This window comes from Lynx rufus, unplaced genomic scaffold, assembly GCF_022079265.1.
Source record: "Lynx rufus isolate CCGP_SWC_20201006 ecotype Redwood Valley unplaced genomic scaffold, mLynRuf1.p SCAF_7, whole genome shotgun sequence".
Taxonomy (NCBI): Eukaryota; Metazoa; Chordata; class Mammalia; order Carnivora; family Felidae; genus Lynx; species Lynx rufus.
Genome location: NW_025814889.1, coordinates 126,354,668 through 126,375,295, shown reverse-complemented (window position 1 = coordinate 126,375,295; position 20,628 = coordinate 126,354,668). Strand labels below are relative to the sequence as shown.

Genomic DNA, 20,628 nt, shown 5'->3' with positions numbered 1-20,628 from the left:
AGGGAGACACAGAATCGGAAACAGGCTCCAGGCTCTGAGCCATCAGCCCAGAGCCTGACGCGGGGCTCGAACTCACGGACCGCGAGATCGTGACCTGGCTGAAGTCGGACGCTTAACCGACTGCGCCACCCAGGCGCCCCTCTTTTTTTTTTTTTAACATTTATGTATTTATTTTGAGAGAGAGAAAAAGGGAGGGACAGAGAGGGGAGGAGAGAGAATCCCAAGCAGGCTCCACGCCCAGTGCTGGGACCGACATAGAGCTCAATCTCACAACTATGAGATCATGACCTGAACAGAAATCAAGAGTTGGAGGCTCAACCAATTGAGTCACCCAGGCACCTCTAATGAGTTAACTTTTGTATACAGTGTGAGGCAAAGGTTTAACTACATTCTTTTATATGGGACTAACTAGCTGTCACAGCATCATTTGTTAAATGACTGTTCTTTCCTCACTGAATGGTCTTGGCACCTTTGGCAAAAATTAGACCCTTTTTGACAAGGATCTTGGCACCGTTGTCAAAAATACACCTCTATATACATACATTTATATTTAATCTATCCTCATGCCAGTACTACAGTGTCTTGAATACTGTTGCTTGGTAGTATATTTTGAAATCAGGAATTGTAAGCCAAGTTTGTTCAAGATTATTCTGGCTATTCTGAATCCCTTTCAATTCCATATGAATTTTAGAATTGGCTTGTCAATTTCTACAAAGAAGCTACCTGGGATTCTAAAGGTAATGCATTAAATCTGTAGATCAATATGGGAAGTACTGCCATTTTAGCAAAAGTCAGTCTTCCAATCCATGGGCATTGAGATGTCTTCTCATTTATTTAGATTTTATTCAACTTCTTTGAACAATCCTTTGTGGTTTTCCTAAAAACTGAGTTATTTGAGTCAGAATTTCCTTAGTTGTTCTCAAGGGCTTAGTTAGCATACACATCTTATCAGAATCAGCTCCGGATTAACTTAATTCCAATGAGATACAGAAACATTATTTCTATATGATGCTATTCCTTTCCCCTTTTTGTGGCATTATTGTTATATATATGTATAAATGTTGCAAACCCAACAATATGTTAAGATAACTATTACTACTTTATATAATCTTGTCTCTTAAACACTCTGGGGAGAAAGGAAAACGAGCATATACTTACAGCTTTTGTTACATTAGTTTTATTACTTATAATTTCTGCTTCTCTTGATTTGTTCTTAAGGATCTGAATTACTATCTAGAGTCATTTCCTTAGTCTAATACAGCTTTGTTCTCATCCACCTTTGTGCTTTTTTGGCAAATGTGTTACATTTCTGTATGTTATTGGCTCAACAATACATCATATGTGTATATATACACATATATACATACACACATGTATTTTTTATATAAATGCTTTTAAAATCAGTTAAGAAAGGAGAATTCTATGCACTTACATTGTCTTTTACAATTACATAATTACCTTCACCAGTGCTTTTTGTAAATTCAAATTGCAGTTTGGGATCACCTGTTTTCAATCTAAAGCACTTTTGGTATTCTTGTAAGGTAGGTCTGGAACAAATTCTTTCAGTTTTTCATTTATCTGGAAATGTCTTTATCTCCCTTGCATTATTAAAAGAAAGCTCTGTTGGTAATAGAATTCTTGGTTGAGTTTCTAATTTGAGCTATTTGAATAAGTTATCCCACTGCCTCTGGCCTACAGGTTTTTGAGAAGTCAGCTGTATGTTTTGTAGAGGTTCCCTTGTAAATGAGGAGTCCTTTTTCTCTTGTTGCTTGCAAGATCTTCTCCTTGTCTTTGGCTTTTAGCATTTTTAGTATGATGTACCTGTTTGTGGATCTCTTTAACTTTATCCTGCTCAGAATTATTAAGCTTCCTGGATGTGTAGGTTGTTTTCCAATAAATTTGCGAAGTTTTCAGCCATCATTTCTTTTAACATTTTTTCTTCATTCTCTTCTCTCCTCTCCTCTCCTGGTACTTCCATCATATATCTGTTGGTACATTCATGGTGTCCCATATTTCCCTGAATCTTGCTTTACTTTTCCTTACTATTTTTCTCTCTGTTCTTTACCTTGTGTACTCTCTATTGATATAATCACCAAATTATTCTTTCTTCTGACAGTCTCACTCAAATGTTGAGCCCCATTAGTGAATTTTTATTGCAGTTATTGTATTTTATTATACCTTTCAACTCCAAAATTTCCATTTGGTTCTTCTTTTTCCTTTTAACAATTTCTATCTTTCTACTCATATTCTTCATTTGATGGGACATTGTTATCAACCCTTGCATTATTTTTAAATCATGGCTTCCTTTAGTTCTCTGAATATAACGGCTACTTTTAAGTCTTTGTCTATTAAACTCAACAACTGGTCATTCTCACAGTTTCTGTCACCTGCTTTTTCCCCAGTGTGTAGGTCATTCTTTCCTGTTTCTTCACGTCTCATATTTTTCTTGGAAATGACATTTTATATAATATATAGTAGCAACCCTGGATACTGCCCATACCCTCCAAAACTTGCTATTGCTATTTGCTTATTTACTCCATGACTGGATGAATTACTTTAGTTCAGTATATTCTTCCCCTCCTTCTCTACAGATGTTCCTCTTCAGGGGGCTCACCCTTGGTTATGCCACAGTCATCCTAAAATGACAGTGGCTTTGGCTGGCCTCTCTTTGACCTTCTTTTTCCTGACCACACCCAGTTGGCTAAGTTCCACTAACTACCAGCTGATTGATATACTGTCTTCAACAATGTCCTGGGCATAAATTGTTCCACAAACTGAACCAATCTATTAGGGCTCCTTTGAAGGGATAGTCTCTGAGGTCAGTATTTAAGGTTTGTTCTAACCACAGGAGGGTTCCTCCCAGCTGTTTCTTTCTCCTTTTCTCTCTAGAAAACTAGCCCATCTTCTGGCTAGCCTATATGTCCAATGAATCTATCAATCTCCCTCCAATTCCTCCTTTCTCCACAACCCGCACCCTTAGGCATGAACTTCACACTCTGTTGCAAATGATGTTGGTTCCTTTGGGGAGAGATTCAGAGATCTCTGTTATAAGATCTGCTTGTTCCTCTGGGTAAAATTTTGGAGTCCTGGTTCTGATGCCGGGACAAAGACAATGTCATGCTTTTCCCTGGGTGACACCTCCTTGGGAGCTGATTTGAGGGGATAGGGGAGCAGCAACCCCAGATATCCTCAGCTTGCCTCTCCCAGAGTAGAATCTACATCCCACAAGCCAAGGCCAAGGGCAAATGGGGCTCCTCTATTTTCAGTGGTGCCATATCCATTGTATAGACTCTGTCCCGTGAGTGTGGGCTGGGTTAAAGGAGGGGGGACCCTACCTCTCAGCTGCCCTCACCTAGAATTTAGTTTCAGCAACAGGTAGCAGGGGCAGGATGAGAAATGTTAATCGTACATCTCTACTGGGAAGACAGCCTTCTACCTGAAAAAAGAGGAAACAGGGAGCTCTATATTCTTGAATGCATCAGTTTAGAGGACAGTTTCCATCTTGCTCAGCTAATAGGAGGAAGGGAGGGAGGTCTCAGTTTAAATACCACAGACTTTCACTTTTCTTACTAAGTTTTAGTAAATTTTCTTGAATATTTCTTCAATGACTATGCTCTGTGGACTGTTTCCAGGGACTTTAAATGGTTGTTTTTTAAAAATAATAGTCACCCATTTTAGTGGGAAACAGGTCTGTAGAACTCCTCACACTGTCATCACTGGAAGTGGAACTTCTGGATGAGTTTTTCTGGTAAGAGAAAATGAATCTGAAACTCTTAAGTACAAATTGAGATATTATTATTATTCTGAGAAATAAATCTCAAAAAATGATCCAAAGATCATGTATGGGCTGCCACATCTATGGCTTGCTAAGTCAGAAGAGCTGTTTTGTTCTTTCTCCCTACATTTAGTCTTTCAATGCCTTGGCAAACATCTAAAATAAAAAAAGGAGTCTGAAAAGAAGTTTAAATTATTTTGAACTACTATGAGGCATTCACCCTGGTCTATGATACAATTCAGCCCTTCTAGTAAAGTTTTATGCCAGATTCCAGCTGGACAGGAACTTTGAAAAGTAAAAGGTTTAGGATGCTTTTGGTTGTGTGTGTGAGAGAGTTTTAAAGAAATCAAGATGTTGAAAATGATTATCTTTAAAGTTACTGTCTTCTAAATAAGAACTGTGCTTGCATCGTGTATCAAAGTATTCCCTAAGGTGAGACATCAAAATTTGAGTCAAATTTACAGGGCATACAAAGCTCATTCTGCTTTAGTGAAAACTGGGGAGTTTAACAATTTCAAGTAACTAAAATAAGTGTAAAGGGCTTTCAGAACAAGCATCCATGTCTTGAGCTATTCCTAAGCAGGGATTCACAGTATAGAACTGCTGGTTCTATCTTGGTACATTTTCCTTAGGGGACTCTAATATGGAAATTTACCTGCTCATTTTCTAGAGTCTACAATGGCAATCTTCAGTATGCATCTGTAGCTGAGAAAGTGCCAAACCACACACCATAGGCAAATAGCCAATTTAGCAACCAAAGTCTAACACAGGACTTGGCACACAGGAATTACTGAAAAATTATTTGTAGACTACAGAGATCTCTACTAATATGCCAAGTACATCCAATTCTGGGGTGGGTGAAGTAAAAAGAAGAAAATCTCAAATGATGGAATGAACTTTCATGTTCATATAAATTTATTTCATACCATAAACTGGCTCCACAAGCAATATTATTTCCAAACCAGTAACATTTTTTTATGTTCCCCTCCAAAGGAATATATAAGATAATCAAGAATGCTCAATTTTATAGAAAATAAATGATTTCGAAAAAAGTATCTATTGGTCTTTGCTTATGCCACTAATCACATTACTACAGAAAGATATATAACATATGTTATATAATTATAACATATTTTATATTTTATTTCTTATTTATATTTAATAACATCTATTTTTTTAAATGTTTGTTTATTTTTGAAAGAGAGACAGAGTGTGAGCAGGTGAGGGGCAGAGAGAGAGGGAGACACAGAATCTGAAGCAGGCTCCAGGCTCTGAGCTGTCAGCAAAGAGTCTGACACAGGGCTTGAACCCACAGACTGCAAGATCATGACAAGAAACGAAGTCAGATACTTAACCAACTGAGCCACTCAGGCGCTCCTATAATTATCATGTTATTAAATCATTATAATCTATAATAGAAAAGTTTAAAATACAGAATAGGGAAAGAAAAATGTCATCTACAATAAACAAGAAAAAAGTTTAAAATACAGAATAGGGAAAGAAAAATCAGATAGCCACCATTTAGCAAATTTCTTTATAGTCATTTTTCTTTGAACAGTTTTTATTACTTTTGCATGACTGTGATCATCCTGTATAAATACTTTTATATCCATTTTTTTTCACGTTAAACATTACATTGAGATTCTGCTGTATAATTAGGAGAATATCAAATTCAAAGTCAAACAATATTGTACAAGTAACGGGAATTCTGGCCTCCACTCAATCTCCAAGTTCCCTCCATTTATTTAACAGGTGTTTACTATAGGTGCCTATTTTATGCCACATGCAGTGTTGGGGGCTGAAAATATAAACAAAACTAAGCCAGAGTTCTTGTTCTCAAAGAGTTCTCAACTCAGCAATTATCCTCTGCCATTATAGAAAATGGGCTTATCTGTGTGAATTTAAAGCTAATGACATAAATGCTTGAAATTTGGCTATTTTCAACTTCACTCTTTTAAGGAAAATCACTATATACACAAAGATTTATCTCAAACAACAACTGAGGTTTTCCATATTTGATATAGCTGTATTCTTATCTTTCAGGTAAAAGAGCTGCAATTCTTTTACTCATTTTATGACATGTATTTTTCAACATTTAGTGCAATTAGCACTCTATTGGACTTGAGATCAGTTGTGTTTTAGAAGCCAGTATAAGAGCTTTCATTTCCTCTGATGTAAATTTCAGATTATTCATCATACTTCCCCCCATCCTACCTATTTGCATGATTGATATATTTGTTTATGTGCAAATAAACAACCACAGCCTAGAGGTAGAGGAAGGAATGCAAATACTTCAATAAGTACAGATGCTTATAACCAAATATACAATGATCCACATGCACCTGGAACTATTTACATTATATGTAAAATATAACAGTTGTATCTGACTTTACTTCTCTGGAAAATCTTAAGCACTCCTTTTTGCTAATTTTCTTTGCTACTTTCCAATTTAAGTCTAGTTGCCTAAATGGTGTCTCAAAGAATTAAATAAGAGATAAAACAAGGTATTGAGTCATAATTTCAAACCTTCTGAAATATACAGTCAGAAAATCTATTCTCTATTTGAGGATCCACTACTTACTAGTCACGGGAGTGTTAGCAAGGTGTCATTAATGTAAGCCCCAGTTTTCTTATCCATAAAATAGGGATGGTGATACTCACACCATACTTACAGTATTAGTGCATTACTGTTGCAAAGCAAATCTTTGTAAAAATGCAAACACTACATAAGTGTTAGCAATTAGGTCTAAGGATCATTAATATATAACCATTTCTTAAAAAGCTCATTATAACCAAGTTTTATTTTTTGAGAGGCTCTGTCTGTTCCCTTACATTTACTTCTAAGTTGTCATAAAAGTTTTCAGACGAAAGGTATTGCGTTTTTCAGGAAGACAGCACCTGTAGTTTATCGAAAGGCATGCTGCTATTACCAAAAAGCTGTTGGCAGAAGGCTCCAGAGACATGCTTAGGAAAGAGGAAAAGAGAACTAGGGCATCAAAACAAACTGGACAGTAACTTGAGTTCCTCCAGGGTTAATGTGGAGGCATGCCTACTAGTCAATGTCTCTCTACACTGAGAACCTAAAAAGCTGTTAGGATGTGGATCCTTTAGAGCATTTCAAGTTTTTAGGGCCTTAGACATGAAAAAGTCACTAATGATTTTAACGCTTGGAGACTAAAATGATTTTCTTTACCTACGCTCTGCCATAGCTAGCTAGGTCCCTAATTTGATTAAAAAAATTTTTTTTTAATGCTTATTTATTTTTGAGAGAGAGAGAGAAAGGGAGAGCGAGCACATTGTGGGGGAGGGGCAGAGAGAGAGAGGGAGACACAGAATCTGAAGCAGGCTCCAGGCTCTGAGCTGTCAGCACAGAGCCCTAAACGGGGACCCACCTCGCCACTGCAAAATCATGACCCGAACTGAAGGCAGACGCCCAACGGACTGAGCCACCCGGGGGGGCCCCCTGGATTTGTTTATTATCAGACCTCCCAGGAAGCAGAAATCTACATACTATCACTGCAAGTAACAGGAGTATAGGAGTTACTGTCTCCAAAGACCTAGCAGGCAGTAAAAGACAATACTTTGAAATGTTAGGTTTTGCTACTATCTTACAGAAAATACACATGCTTTATTAACAACTGAGTGGGAAATTATTCTCCCTCAACTGAAACTTATATGAAATGGGGGGAATCCCTGTCTTAATGTACTTACTTACTTATTTATTTTTAAAGTTTATTTATTTTGAGAGAGTTCCCCACACCCCTCCCCTTGATGTGCACAGGAAGGGGAGGGGCTGAGAGACAGGGAGAGACAGAATCCCAAGCAGGCTCCACACTGTCAGCACAGAGCCTGACTAGGGGCTCAATCTCACAGACCCTGAGATCATAACCTGAGCTGAAATCAAGAGTTGGATGCTTAATGACTGAGCCACCCAAGCACCACCTAATGTACTTATTTAAACCAGTAAAAGTACTATCAAAGATTCTAGTGTCAGAGCCCCAAGACACAATGAATCAACAGATATAGTATGGATTCTCTCAAATAAAATCAAAATAGTAGCTGCCTCCCTCACCTGAATACCTATCATGAGTGTGTAAAAAAAAATAGGTTAACACCTTGCTTTTTTCCCCCACTTAACTCTCTGTCCCATTAACACATACCTGTCTCTCTCCTTCTCCCCCTCCCCTTCTTCCTCTCTTTCCTACAGCATAATATTCCATTATGCAGATGCACCCTAGTTCTTCAAATACTCCCTGATTTCTGGAGACTTGTTTGCTTCTAATCATTTGCTATTATGTATAGTGCTTCAATGAAGCTTTGCTTACCTGGTTCTACCTATCCACAAAATAGATTTCTAAAAGTGACATTGCTTGGTCAAAGGGCAAAATGCATCTATAATTTTGGTAGATAGTGCCATTTCTGTTCCATATGGATTGTGGCCATTTTGCACTGCCACCAAATGTGAGCACTTATTTCCTAAAGATCATTTATAAAAATATACATGCCTGGATTCCACCTCCCAAATTCTGACTTAGGAGATAAGGAGTCAGGCCTGAGTAGGCCTATCTTGAAAACGCTCTCCAAACACCGTATCTCTAGTTGAGAATCCATTCTACAATGCACTCTAGTCTTGTTTACATTGTTCAAATCCAAAAGAAAATGTTTAACCTCCAAAGTTTATACCCCGTGTCACTCATTCAATAAATACTTTTTGAGTACCTATTATGTGCTGGGCACTCTAGATGTCAAGGATATAAAGATATATAACAGTATCTATCATTAGAGTTTGCAGGGTGTAACAATGAGAAATGTCAATACATAATTAAGAGACAATATATAAGTATAGTGTTAGAGATATACATAGAATTTTATGGGAACACTGGAGAGGTACTTCGCCCTGACAGAATGCTAGAGGAGGCTTCCTGAAGGAGGTGCTCCTAGAGCTGAGTAAGAATTAACCAGGTAAAAAGAGGAAGAGGTATACAAGAAGGAGAGGGCATTCTAGGTAGAAAACAACATATACAAAGTTAGGAAGTAAGAAACAGAAGGGATGTGTATGTATATACAGCTGAAGCATATTGCTAAAGCACAAAATACAACAGAGAATAGTAAGCAATAGGCTGCAAAAGTGGGCAGAGATCAGATCACTGCACATGTAGTATACCATGTTAAGATACTTGACCTTATTCTCTAGGCAAAGGAAGTCACTCAAGAGTTTTAAGGATGGGAATGACAAGATCATGTTGTTTTAGAATTATGGACAATGGACTGAAAGGGCATATAACTGGAAAAAGAACGATTAGGAAACTGGTACAGAACTCAGATGAAGGCTTGCATTAGGGCGGAGATGAAGGAGAGAGTGTACTAAAGGAATCTTAAGAGGTAAAATGAGCAAAATGCAGACATTAGGTAGGGGTGGAGGTAAATAAAGGGATGATTTCAAGGTATTATCAAACCACTTCCAACAAAGTACTAGATTTAAGCTATTTTTTCAGCAGCAGCGATAGGTTTACACTCAATCATGCCCTCTCACTTGGGTCTTGACATTTGTAAGGTCAGGGATAGATGTATGGGGCTGAGCAAAATGCTCGTGGGGAATTGGTAGCCTTCTCCTTTAGCATCATGCTCTAATCAGCTAAGTAAAGCAACCACAGGCAACCCCAACCGGCAAACATAACATTATATGACCATATCTCAGATGCACCCTTTCTTATAATAACTCATCTACTGGCAAGTCTCTTGACTCCCATTTTTCTCTATGCCTGTTAAGTCAGTGACTGAGACAATTGCTGACAACACAAATAACTGCCAGTACAGGGAACAACGTGTAGTTGAGGGGCAGCAGCATCAACAGCTGCTTTCCCAAAACTTAAGCCAAAGCCAAGTTTCACAACATCAACAACACGTTTTGGGCAATCTATAGGTCTATTACCAAATAAAGTCAAGCTCTGGAGGTGAGAAGATATGGAGAGAGTCCCCTTTGAACTGTTCCCATTCCCCTGATTTACGCAAGCATAATGGTCCTGTGGAGATGGAACAGGAGAAAAGTTGTGTGTAATCCATACTAACCTTGGAACTTGTCTTTTTCTCAGTTCCTAAAAACAAACTGAAAGGAACCCAAAAACTAAACAATCATCAGATAAAAACAAGTTCACTGTTTAGAAAGTCCATGAATGAAACACACACATACCCCCCCCCCCACACACACACGGTAACACCAAGGCTTACCTTTCTTTTATCTTCATCTGTTGATTCAAATTTGAAAGTAGCCCTATGCTGAGGGGGGGGGGGGGGGAAAGGGAAAACAATGTCATTTTAAATACACAGAGTTTTAATTGCAGCTATATTTAAAAGGTATCTTTGTAAAAATCTTGCCTTTCCATATCGTATTTCAACACTCGTACTGAAGCAAGAGAGATAGGCATGTAAGCAAATAATTATAAAGCAGTGTGAAAGACTACAGCAGAAAAACAGACAAAAGAACATAGAGTACCAAGCCACTAACTCTACCCAGGAAAATCTGGAATGCTTTGCATAGAGTACAGAGCATCTGAACTGGACCTTGGGGGATGAATAGGAGTTTTCCAGGAGGCAAATGGAAAGCACTCTAGAGACAGAAACAAAGACTCAGATATGGTGAAATGGTATGATATATTTGTGAAATAAACAGCTCTGCCAGAGTGAAATATAGGACATGTGAGGGGATGGGAGAGTAGAGAAAGAAGAAAATGGAAAAGTAAACTGGACAGAAATTTGGAAAGGTCTTCCAATGTTGCTGAGTTTGTACTTTCTTTTTCATATGCACTAAGAAATGATCAGGGAATTGTAGACAGGGAAGAGATTTGATAGACTGGTATTTCAGAAAAGTAATTCTGTAAGAATTAAGGTTTAAATTATGGCTCTACCACTAACTAGCAGAGCAAGTTACAAAATCTCTATCAATGGATTTCTCATGTGAATAGAGGGGATACCTAGTTCTCTGAGCTGCTGTTAGGGTTAAAACAGCAAAGGCATATATATATATACCATCTCAGTGCCTGGCACATAGTAAACACTCAGTAAATATTAGGATTATAATGATTATGACGCCAATGATATTGAGGAAAAAAAATAACCAGAAGCGAACAAAGTGTCATGACTCTCCTGAGATGAATGGCAACACTATATTTTCCACTCTGTAGCTTAAACAGAGGATGGAGTAAGTTGACTTGCCCACAGCCACAGAAACAGTGATAGGACCCAAAAATTGAGCACAAAATTTCTCATTCTTTTCTCAAGTTTTATTCAGGGGAACCTAGTGCTCTTATGAATCTTGAGTTTTCCTTTAAAAGCAATCTCCACTGAACATCTTTGTTTTGTCTGTTTTTGTATTTTTCTCATTGGTCACACTGACATTTATTAGCAACTCATCAGGAGTTAAGTACACAAAGTACTAAAGATATCATCATTACAGGTGGTTCTGTGTCGTCAGCTTTGCAGAAGAAGCAATTTTTGAAATTAAGTGAGATGGAGAAATGCTGACAGAGAAGTGGTTCTGAATGTGAGAAATGGTCAGAGGGAAGACTGAGGTAAGAAAGAAGGGTTGTTTGAAGAAACTGAAGAGAGGCTGCTTCACATATGGTTTGCAAAACAATTAAAATAGATGATGTTAGGTGGTTAGATGGCTTGGATTTAAAAATTTATACCTAAACTGGCAGACAGGTGATAGGCAACCAAGGAAGACAGAGGTAGGTGTGAACAGTACAGCATTCTGGGAGAATAATTTGGCCTGTTGCTTTCAGGCCAGATCAAAGGAGAGAGCAAGACTGAGGACATAAAGCCTTCTAAGAAATGGGCATCAATAATCCAGGTGCAAAATTGCTGGCAGCAGTATAAACTGACATAAACTTTAAAAGGGAAAGTAATTTGGCAACACATACAAGAAAACATGAAGATATTCACATCCTTTCACTCAGAACTTCTACTTGTAGGAATTTATCTTAATGAAATCATCCAGAAGGAGAGTAAAGTCATATATGTAAGCATATTCACTGCAGTGTTATCTAATATTATGGAAGAAAGAGACAACTGAATATCTAACAACAGGAGACTGATGAAATAAACTGCTGTGCATCCACCTGATAAAATATTATATCGCAATAAAAAAAGATGGCTAAAAATCTCTGTTAACAACATGGAAAATTACTTATAATGGCATCAGTGGAAAAATAGTAAAACACCAAGCTAGATGTCTACAATGACAGTACCTACATATGTATACGGATGCATTAAAGGCTTGAGTGTTGAAATGCAAAAATAAAAGCAACTGGGGGCACTTGAGTGGCTCAGTCAGTGAAGCGTCTGACTCTGGATTTCAGCTCAGGTCATGATCTCACAGTGAGATCAAGTCCTACGTTGGGCTCTTCGCTGACAGCACGCAGCCTGCTTCAGATTCCCTCTCTCCTTCTCTCTCTGTCTCTCCCCTGCTCATGCACACGCATGCGTGCTCTCTCTCTCAAAATAAATAAACCTTAAAAAAAATAATAAAAGCAACTGTACAGTGGACTATCTGGTGATTTTTTTTTGACAAAATCATTGTTGGTGCAGTATTTTTATAATTAAAAGGGAAATATTAAAAATAAAAGATAAACCAATGAATGAACAAGGAAAGAAAGAAAGAAAAAAGGAAGAACAAGTTGTAAATCTGAAGGCTATAATTGGGGAATTTATAGACATGAGGTTTAGTAAAAACTAACTCTAGATAAAAGACAAAGAAACAACAGACATCAGGCTAAGGTTGTAAACTGAAGCTTAGTAAAAGTCCAATACAAATGAAAATAAATTGCACTCAGAAACCAAAAAAGCTATGGCTTTTTTGCCATTATATGTGAAATATTAATTCCATAAATTATCTGCAATAAATGAACCTAGTCGCCAATACAGTGGTTCTCCTCAACTTTTTCTGGCATCTATGATAAAGGCATAGAGAAATAAATCATCTTTTGGAAAGATCTTCATTAAGTTATAAAAATATCTTTTAAACAGTTTCTACGTAGAATTAATCTTTCATGGTGAAAAAAAAATTTTTTTAAAGATTTAAATGTTTATTTATTTTTGAGACAGAGAGAGACAGAGCATGAACAGGGGAGGGTCAGAGAGAGAGGGAGACACAGAATCAGAAACAGGCTCCAGGCTCTGAGCTGTCAGCAGAGAGCCCGATGCGGGGCTCGAACTCACGGACCGTGAGATCATGACCTGAGCGAAGTCGGACGCTTAACCGACTGAGCCACCCAGGTGCCCCTCATGGTGAAAATTCTGAATAGTACCAAGGACTAAATTTTCTGTTGCTTTTAAATGCAAGGCTGATCCTCTCATAAAACCACAACGTAGACAGACAGACAGACAGACAGACAGAAAGAAAAGAAAGAAAAGAAAGAAAAAGAAAGAAAAGAGAAAGAAAGAAAGAAAGAAAGAAAGAAAGAAAGAAAGAAAGAAAGAAAGAAAGAAAGAAAGAAAGAAAAGCTTTCAAAAGCCCTAACTAGCATGAGGGCTTAATTTAATTAGAAAATATACTGGCATGTGAGGCAATACAAATTGAATTTTGAATGTGCCAATCTATTCAGAAGCTCAATCCCCCAAGATTGTTTGGATCCAAAGATGTTGGCTTCTCTAAGGCTGGTTTCTTTTATACAACTTAGATCATACCTAATCTATTCAGTACTTCTAATCCTTACTCTCTCTCCTTTCTAAGGCTGAAAGAGAAGGGAAGGGGAACTAGCATTTCTGGCTATAAATACCTTTATAGAACTGCCAGCCAACAGTCAACCACCTCACCTTCTTTATGTGCTTAATTTCCAGATGAACAGGAGCAACAAGTCAAATATAAACTAAAGAGTAAAACCATTGTTCAATTTAGAGACCAAGTAAACTAGGAACAGCTCAGTGACACACCAGACTCACAAGGACTCCTCCCCATAGGTTTTTATATCCTATGAGTAGGCTCTAAAAAGCTCAGGCTCAGGAGGCAGACAGCAATGGGTTTGAGTCCAGTCCAGCTGCTTACTAAAAGTGTGACCTTGGTCAAGTTATTCAACTTTACTACCTGTCAGAGTTTCCTTATCTTTTATGTATGGCACCTTGCACATAGCAGGTGTTCAGTAAGTGGCCACTATTGTTATTATAGCATGGCCTATGATGTGGCATCTGGCCAAATACCTATTAGAGAACTAGGAGTTATTTCATATTTCAGAAGATACACTCAAAAGTACTGATACAAGGGAATTAGCCTAACCGGGGTGGTGTATGTGTACATGTTGTGCTGTATTTCACAAATAGAGGTTACTTCTAGAACTAAACACCAGTAACTGAGGTTATAGAATTTCAATCTGGAAACAAGAACAAGGTATAACAAAGGAACAGCTCACTAAACATGCTCCTCTGCAAAAATGTGTGGAATGAGCTCAGACTCGGAACTCAACCTCAAAGCGGAAAGCAAAAAGTCTTCTTACATGGTCCAGTATATTTACATACCCTATTCAAATGTGTAGACTGTATTTCTAGAACTGTCTCAATATTAGGTCCCGATCAATCAGGTTCTTCTAGCACATAAATGAAGACCTCACTGCTTTCAGTGTTATCTTCCTCTCTTATGAGGACTACTCTTGGAGACCTATCTGATTGTATCTGAAATAACTTTTCCCTTTAATTTGGCCATAAATTTGCCACATTTCCAAAATGAAATCCTGTTGGAGCTTGTTATAAGGTAATTATATGCCCAGGTGGCTTTTATGGCTATCAAGCCATCTCTCTGGCTATCATTATAGTTGATGACTCTAGGCCTCAGTTTCTTCACCTATTAACTGAAGGGGATAGATCCAATTACCTTTGAGAGTCCTTCTAGTCTAAATAACTTGTGATTCAAGGAACTAAAATATTGTACACCTCAGAGCCCTTGATCACTGTTTGTTGTGATAATCATAATGATGGTAACCAATCTCTCTATTAAATCTGTATCAGAGCAGGCCCTGAAGGAGGAGGAGGAGCTTGGACAGCCTAGACTAGAACAATACATACCTCCCATAATTAACAGCTCATTCTATAACTAGAATGGAGGTGATTAGGACCCAACAGTAACCAAAGAAAGTAACGTACTGGTCCTGAACACCTTTTGCTCTTCTGTGCTCAAAAACACAGAATAGACAGGGTAAAGGCAACATGAACCCACTTCTAGCTATGTGCCCTTGAGCTCATAGTCACCTTGTCTTTATGAACCTCAATTTCCTATTCCCCTTGCAAAAGAGAATACTTCTATCTCCCTCGTAAGTTTTGATATAAGAGGATTAGATGTGATGATATGTGAAAGTGCTTAGGACAGATAATACATAGTACATAGCAAGCACTCAATAAAGGTTAACAGGTGAATTGAGACAAATGGAAAAGATCAACCACTCTTCCTATTTGTTTTTTAATACTTTTCTATGTTGGGTCAACTTGTATTATGCCCTCAAGAAACAGACAAGTTTAATTTTTCCTGGGATAGTAGATCTTCCCTCTCCCCAGGATAACAAGAGTCAGTAAATGAAGCAAGAAGGCTCGAAAATTACAGTCTCTTTAACACAGAAATTAGATGTTGTTACCTGGAGCCAGATAGGTAACTGTGGCTCTAAACATGGTACGAGGTATTTTGCTACCCATTAGAAAATGTAAGGGTCAAGGAAAATGAGAAGTTATGGAGTATACTCCCCAATTATTTTTATCAGGCTAAATCAACTCAGTGCTACATGTTTAATTCCGGCCTTTGTTGTTCTAAAGTTAGGGGTTCTTCTTCAGTGCCAGGCACTGTTTCAAGGGCTTTACACATATAACTCATTTAATCCTGACAACAAATCTATGATGTAGGTACTATTATTGTCCCTGTTTGACAGGTAAAGAAATTGAGGCACAGCAAAGTTAAGTTAACTTGTCTGAGGCTACATGGATGGTTAAGTTGAAGATCAGAGTCAGGCAGTCTGGCTCCAGAGCCTGTGCTATGGCCACAAGACGTCTTGAGTACCTTGATCTATTAGAACTATAACTCACTGAGTAAACGCCTCCTAGGTGCCCTGTGCTCAGTGTGCAGCATTAAACTTCAGTTAATTAAAGGTGCATAATAAGTTAGGTAATATTATCCCTATTTTACAGATAAGAAAGCCATGACCCAGGCTTAAAATAACAAATCCATAGTCATAAAACCAATAAAAGGCAGATTTGAACCAAGATTTATCTGACTCTAAATTCTACCTTCTTTCCACTATCTTGTGCCATTAAACATGCTCCTCTGTGGGGCGCCTGGGTGGCGCAGTCGGTTAAGCGTCCGACTTCAGCCAGGTCACGATCTCGCGGTCCGTGAGTTCGAGCCCCGCGTCGGGCTCTGGGCTGATGGCTCGGAGCCTGGAGCCTGTTTCCGATTCTGTGTCTCCCTCTCTCTCTGCCCCTCCCCCGTTCATGCTCTGTCTCTCTCTGTCCCAAAAATAAATAAACGTTGAAAAAAAAAAATTAAAAAAAAAAAAAAAAAAAAAACATGCTCCTCTGCAAAAATCTGTGGAATGAACTCAAAGAGTCAGAACTCAACCTCCAAGTGGAAAGCAAAAAGTCCTCTTACATGGTCCAAGATATTAACATATCCTATTCAAATGTGTATACCATATTTCTAGAACTGTCTCAAATTCCAGCTTTATTAGAGAAATAAAGTAGCATAAAGAACCTCCTCCCCTAAACAATGACCCACTCACTTTCTCTGTACATGATTCATTTCTGTTCTTGGTTGGACTCCTCAATGCCCCACAATCACCTCTCATTCTAAACATTTCTCAAATCCATTTTTTCCAGGTAAGAAAAACGAAGCGCACAGTGTTCAGCTACTTTTTCAGGATCTCAGACTCCATATCCCATAGAGCTGGGCAATTTAATTCCACCTCCCCATTCTTACTGCCAGACCACCGCAATCATACTTTCCCTTCCTATTCATCTGCCTCCAAGGTCTCTCTCGCCTTGAGGAGCAAAGCCCCACCAACAACATGAACCTCAGCTATTTTCTTGGTATGCTAGCCCTACCATAATCAGCATTAAACAGGAGCGCTCTTTTCTGAAGGAGCTGACTGACCCGGTTCGCATCAAGTCAGAGCATTCTGAGGCTTGGCCCAAAAAGTACTTCAGGAATAGCATCTTAAATAATATACACTGGGCATTACAACTCTAAAAACATTCCCAGTGTGAAAGGGGAGCTGGAGATGTCCAGAACTTAAGCTCTGATAGCAGTTGACCAGGAGTGGTGTGCAGAAAGCAACCTGGAGGGAAATCAAGGAGGGGAAGAGGTAGACTCAAGGAAGCAAATCTGGAGTTCTAATCAGTTTAGTCTTGGAGGGAAGGAGAAATATTGAAGAAGGTGGTAAGATCCAGTTAGAGGTTTTTCCTCCTCCCGTCCCTAAAGAAGAAAGTTCCTACTGATTGCTAGATATCTGGCATATAGTAACTGCAAAATAAATACTAGTTGATTCAACACTATTTCTTTCTTTTGAGCATTAGTTTGTAGCTGCCTCTGATCTTTTTTTAAATCAAGTTAAATGAATATCATCTCCGTAATATGAACACCCATGTATCAAGTGAATTTCTCCCAAATTAGGCAGATATGCAACAATAAAGCATATTAGAAAGTGAAGGAGATGGGGCGCCTGGGTGGCTCAGTCGGTTAAGCGTCCGACTTCGGCTCAGGTCATGATCTCACGGTCTGTGAGTTCGAGCCCCGAGTCGGGCTCTGTGCTGACAGCTCAGAGCCTGGAGCCCATTTCAGATTCTGTGTCTCCCTCTCTCTCTGCCCCTCCCCTGTTCATGCTCTGTCTCTCTCTGTCTCAAAAATAAATAAACATTAAAAAATTTTTTTAAATAAAAAAAAAAAAGAAAGTGAAGGAGCTAAGATACGAACAGAACTGAATCCATCCATCCATCCTCCCAAAGAAAGTAGCACAGTACTGTAGAAAGAGCAATTAGAAAACCGAGATTGGAATCTTAGCCCCATCTCTCAACGGCAACATTATCCTAAATGTCATTTGTGAAATGGGGAATACCACCACTTCCTCACAGGGTTGTTGGGGAAGGTTCAATGGGAATGAAGGTATCTTATTTTGGGATCTTCTCCACCCAGAGCAGAACTGGCACCCTGGCAGGTCAATCGTACAAAGTGTAATAAAGCGCAGTGGTGGGCACACAGCAAACACAGAAGCGGAAATTAGGAGTACAAGTCAGTCAAAGGAAGAAAGGTGCTGTCTCTAGGGTAAGACTTGGTGTTGAGTGCGTTTTCACAGAAGTGAGTAGTCAGTCATCCCTATAAAGTAGTCTTCTAAATGGAAGAATAAAGGTGTGGCGTGCTACCTTTTGAAGTGACCACGTAAAATTCCTGCAAGAAAAAGTAATGGAGAGCTAACGGTTCCTGGAGAAACATTCAGAGAAGTGGCTGGGATTTACAACAAGATACCTTTTTACTGCAGAGCTGTAAAGTGGAAAGAACAATGAATGGTTTGAAGACCTAGGCTGGAGTCCCAGCTCCCAAGTATGACCTTGGGCAAGTTACTTAACTGATACAGAATCTCAATTGCAAAAGGAGATAAAACCTCACAGGACTGCTGTCAAGATTAAATGAGATACTGGATGGGAAAGCTGTTAACGCGATACAAAGAATAGCTATTGCTAGGAGTCTGAATCTCCCCCCACTTACAACATAGTATGCCAATGACCTTGGCGTGATTTCAGTTCTTAGCACCTCGGTTTTCTCATCTATAAAATGGGGAGGATGACACACTCTACCCCGTAAACGCTCTGAGAATCAAGTTAGACCATATATGAGACCTCAAGCTTTGAAAACTATATAGTGCTATAGGTATAGAAAGAACTGCCACCGTGGCTGATGCGTTTTATGCTTAATCAAGAGCCGTGTTTAAGCACGGAAACACAGATTTTCATGCCATACAGGTGAGGAAGCCTCGCGTGCATTCATGCATTCAAGAGTGGGACACAGGGCACAGACGCACATCTACGGATTCTGGGGGTGTGACTTGCATGCTTGGGGGGGAGAACCGTGGGACAGCCGGCTGGGCCGGAATCAGAGGAGTGGGCGCCAGAGTGGGGGCAGGGGGATGCAGGATGCACGCACGGGAAAGGCTGGGGGCACAAACACGCATGCCCAAGCCGGAAACGTTTTCTGGGGGGAGCAGCGCGCATCCCCGGAATGAGGGGGGTTGGGAGGGATGCGATGTGCAAGCCCCGAGGGCGGCCCGGGGGTGCTCTACCGCACGCCCGGGGCCAGGGCGCTTTACCTTATCGCTGTAATCCCTCAGGACCCGCTCGATAGCCCCCGCCTCGCCGGCCCGGACGATGTAGAGGGCGCGCTCCTCATCCATGGCCGCAGGTGCGGGGGAGCCGCGGCCGCTCAGCGCGCCCAAGCCGCTGCCTCCAGGTAAACGCCTCGCGCCCCCGCTCGCTCGCTCGTTCCCAGCTTCCTTCCTTCCCTCCTTCCCTCCCTCCCTCCTGCCTCCAACCCGCCAGCCTCCGCCCGGGCAGGGCCGACGTCACCGCCCCTCAACTTTCACCCCGCGACGTCACCGGTCCCCCAGCAACCGGCGCCTCGCGGCCGCCCCCGACAAGGCCCAGGACTCGATGGAGGCCTGACGAGCGGCCTGAGGCGAGGTCAGGCCCGAGGCCTCGCTTACTCTCCTGCCTCTCCCTCCCTCGCGGAAGAGTCCAGCCTTTTAAGTGGGCTTTCGCAGCCAGAACTGTTCTCTCCTGACCCTCCTCTATGAATCATTCTCCTCAGCTGACGAGAGCGACCCGGCTCTTCCCCGCCCCTCTAAAAGCCAGCAGCTAAATGGACTACAATTCCCTGCGCTCATTGGGGTCATTCCACTCTTCCATCTAATTTACTGGAGTACCGAATGGCATGCCGGGATTAGTAGTCATCCAGCGGGAAAAGACTTCCCGCCAAAGGCATGCTGGGAGCTGTGGTCCGGTCAGGGCCGGAAACGGGAGTCCCGCGGCAGCCAGAGGCCAGCGGCTAGCGACCAAGAGACCGTTAGGGGGAGGGTGTAAGCGTCTGCTCTGCCTCCTTTTTGTTCCTATCAGAGCTGGTTGTCCTGCTCGAGCCTTGGCCGGTCGGACAGGTTGACAGTCGGGGAAACTAGCACCCCTTGGTGGGAACTGTCAAACACCGGTTTAATTCCCTCTTTTTCTTGATTAGCGGTTTCGGTCGCTTTGAAATTCTTTCCTTCCTCCCCTTGTTTGCGGTCATGTTACGTATTCAGCTACAGTAATGTGGGAAATTGCAGGCAGTTATCTGGAGAAAAGGGGATTTTTTTTTTTCCTTAGTAATAGTTGCTGCCACGTATCGCGTGCCGCGAGGGCTCCAGATTCATTCAGCGTTAGGTCGTTGCCATATAGCTTCTGATTCTCACGACGTGGAGATTTTTCTGGAACCAAAGGAACCAGCATAGGTTAAGTGATATGTCCTGTGTCACAAAACTGGTAAATGGGGAATTAGATTTGAATCCGGGTCTTTCTCCAAAGGTGACTGCTCTCCATCTGCCAGTCACATAATACCGATGTGCTAGTAATGGTAGTGATGGGGATAGTGAAGATGGAAGAGGTTCACGTTTGCTGAGTGTTTACTACGTGCAAACATTTTGTTACATACTGTGCCTGTGTCCTCTCCGTCAGTTTCTCACAACGTCAGGCAACAAGTATTTGAGAACCTCTGCTGTGTCTGGCACTGTTCAATATAGTTCAGTACTGTCCAGTGTAGATGCAGTGGGCCTCAAAGTCCTTGCCCTTTATGGAGCTCCCATTCTAGT

General features: G+C 40.4%; 1 protein-coding gene across 3 annotated transcripts in view; it reads right to left on the bottom strand.

Annotated features, from left to right (window-relative positions):
- The window catches only part of RIC8B (RIC8 guanine nucleotide exchange factor B), a 97,504-nt gene extending 78,225 nt beyond the window's left edge, over positions 1-19,279 (bottom strand). For all 3 annotated transcript variants that reach the window (XM_047066704.1, XM_047066707.1, XM_047066705.1), the window contains exons 1-2: positions 19,102-19,279; positions 10,004-10,051 (exon numbers count right to left, since the gene is read on the bottom strand). In XM_047066704.1, the coding sequence (XP_046922660.1) occupies positions 10,004-10,051; positions 19,102-19,185 (132 nt within the window). In that variant the 5' untranslated portion in view covers positions 19,186-19,279. The remainder of the gene's footprint in view (positions 1-10,003; positions 10,052-19,101) is intronic.
- Between the last annotated feature and the right edge of the window lie 1,349 nt (positions 19,280-20,628).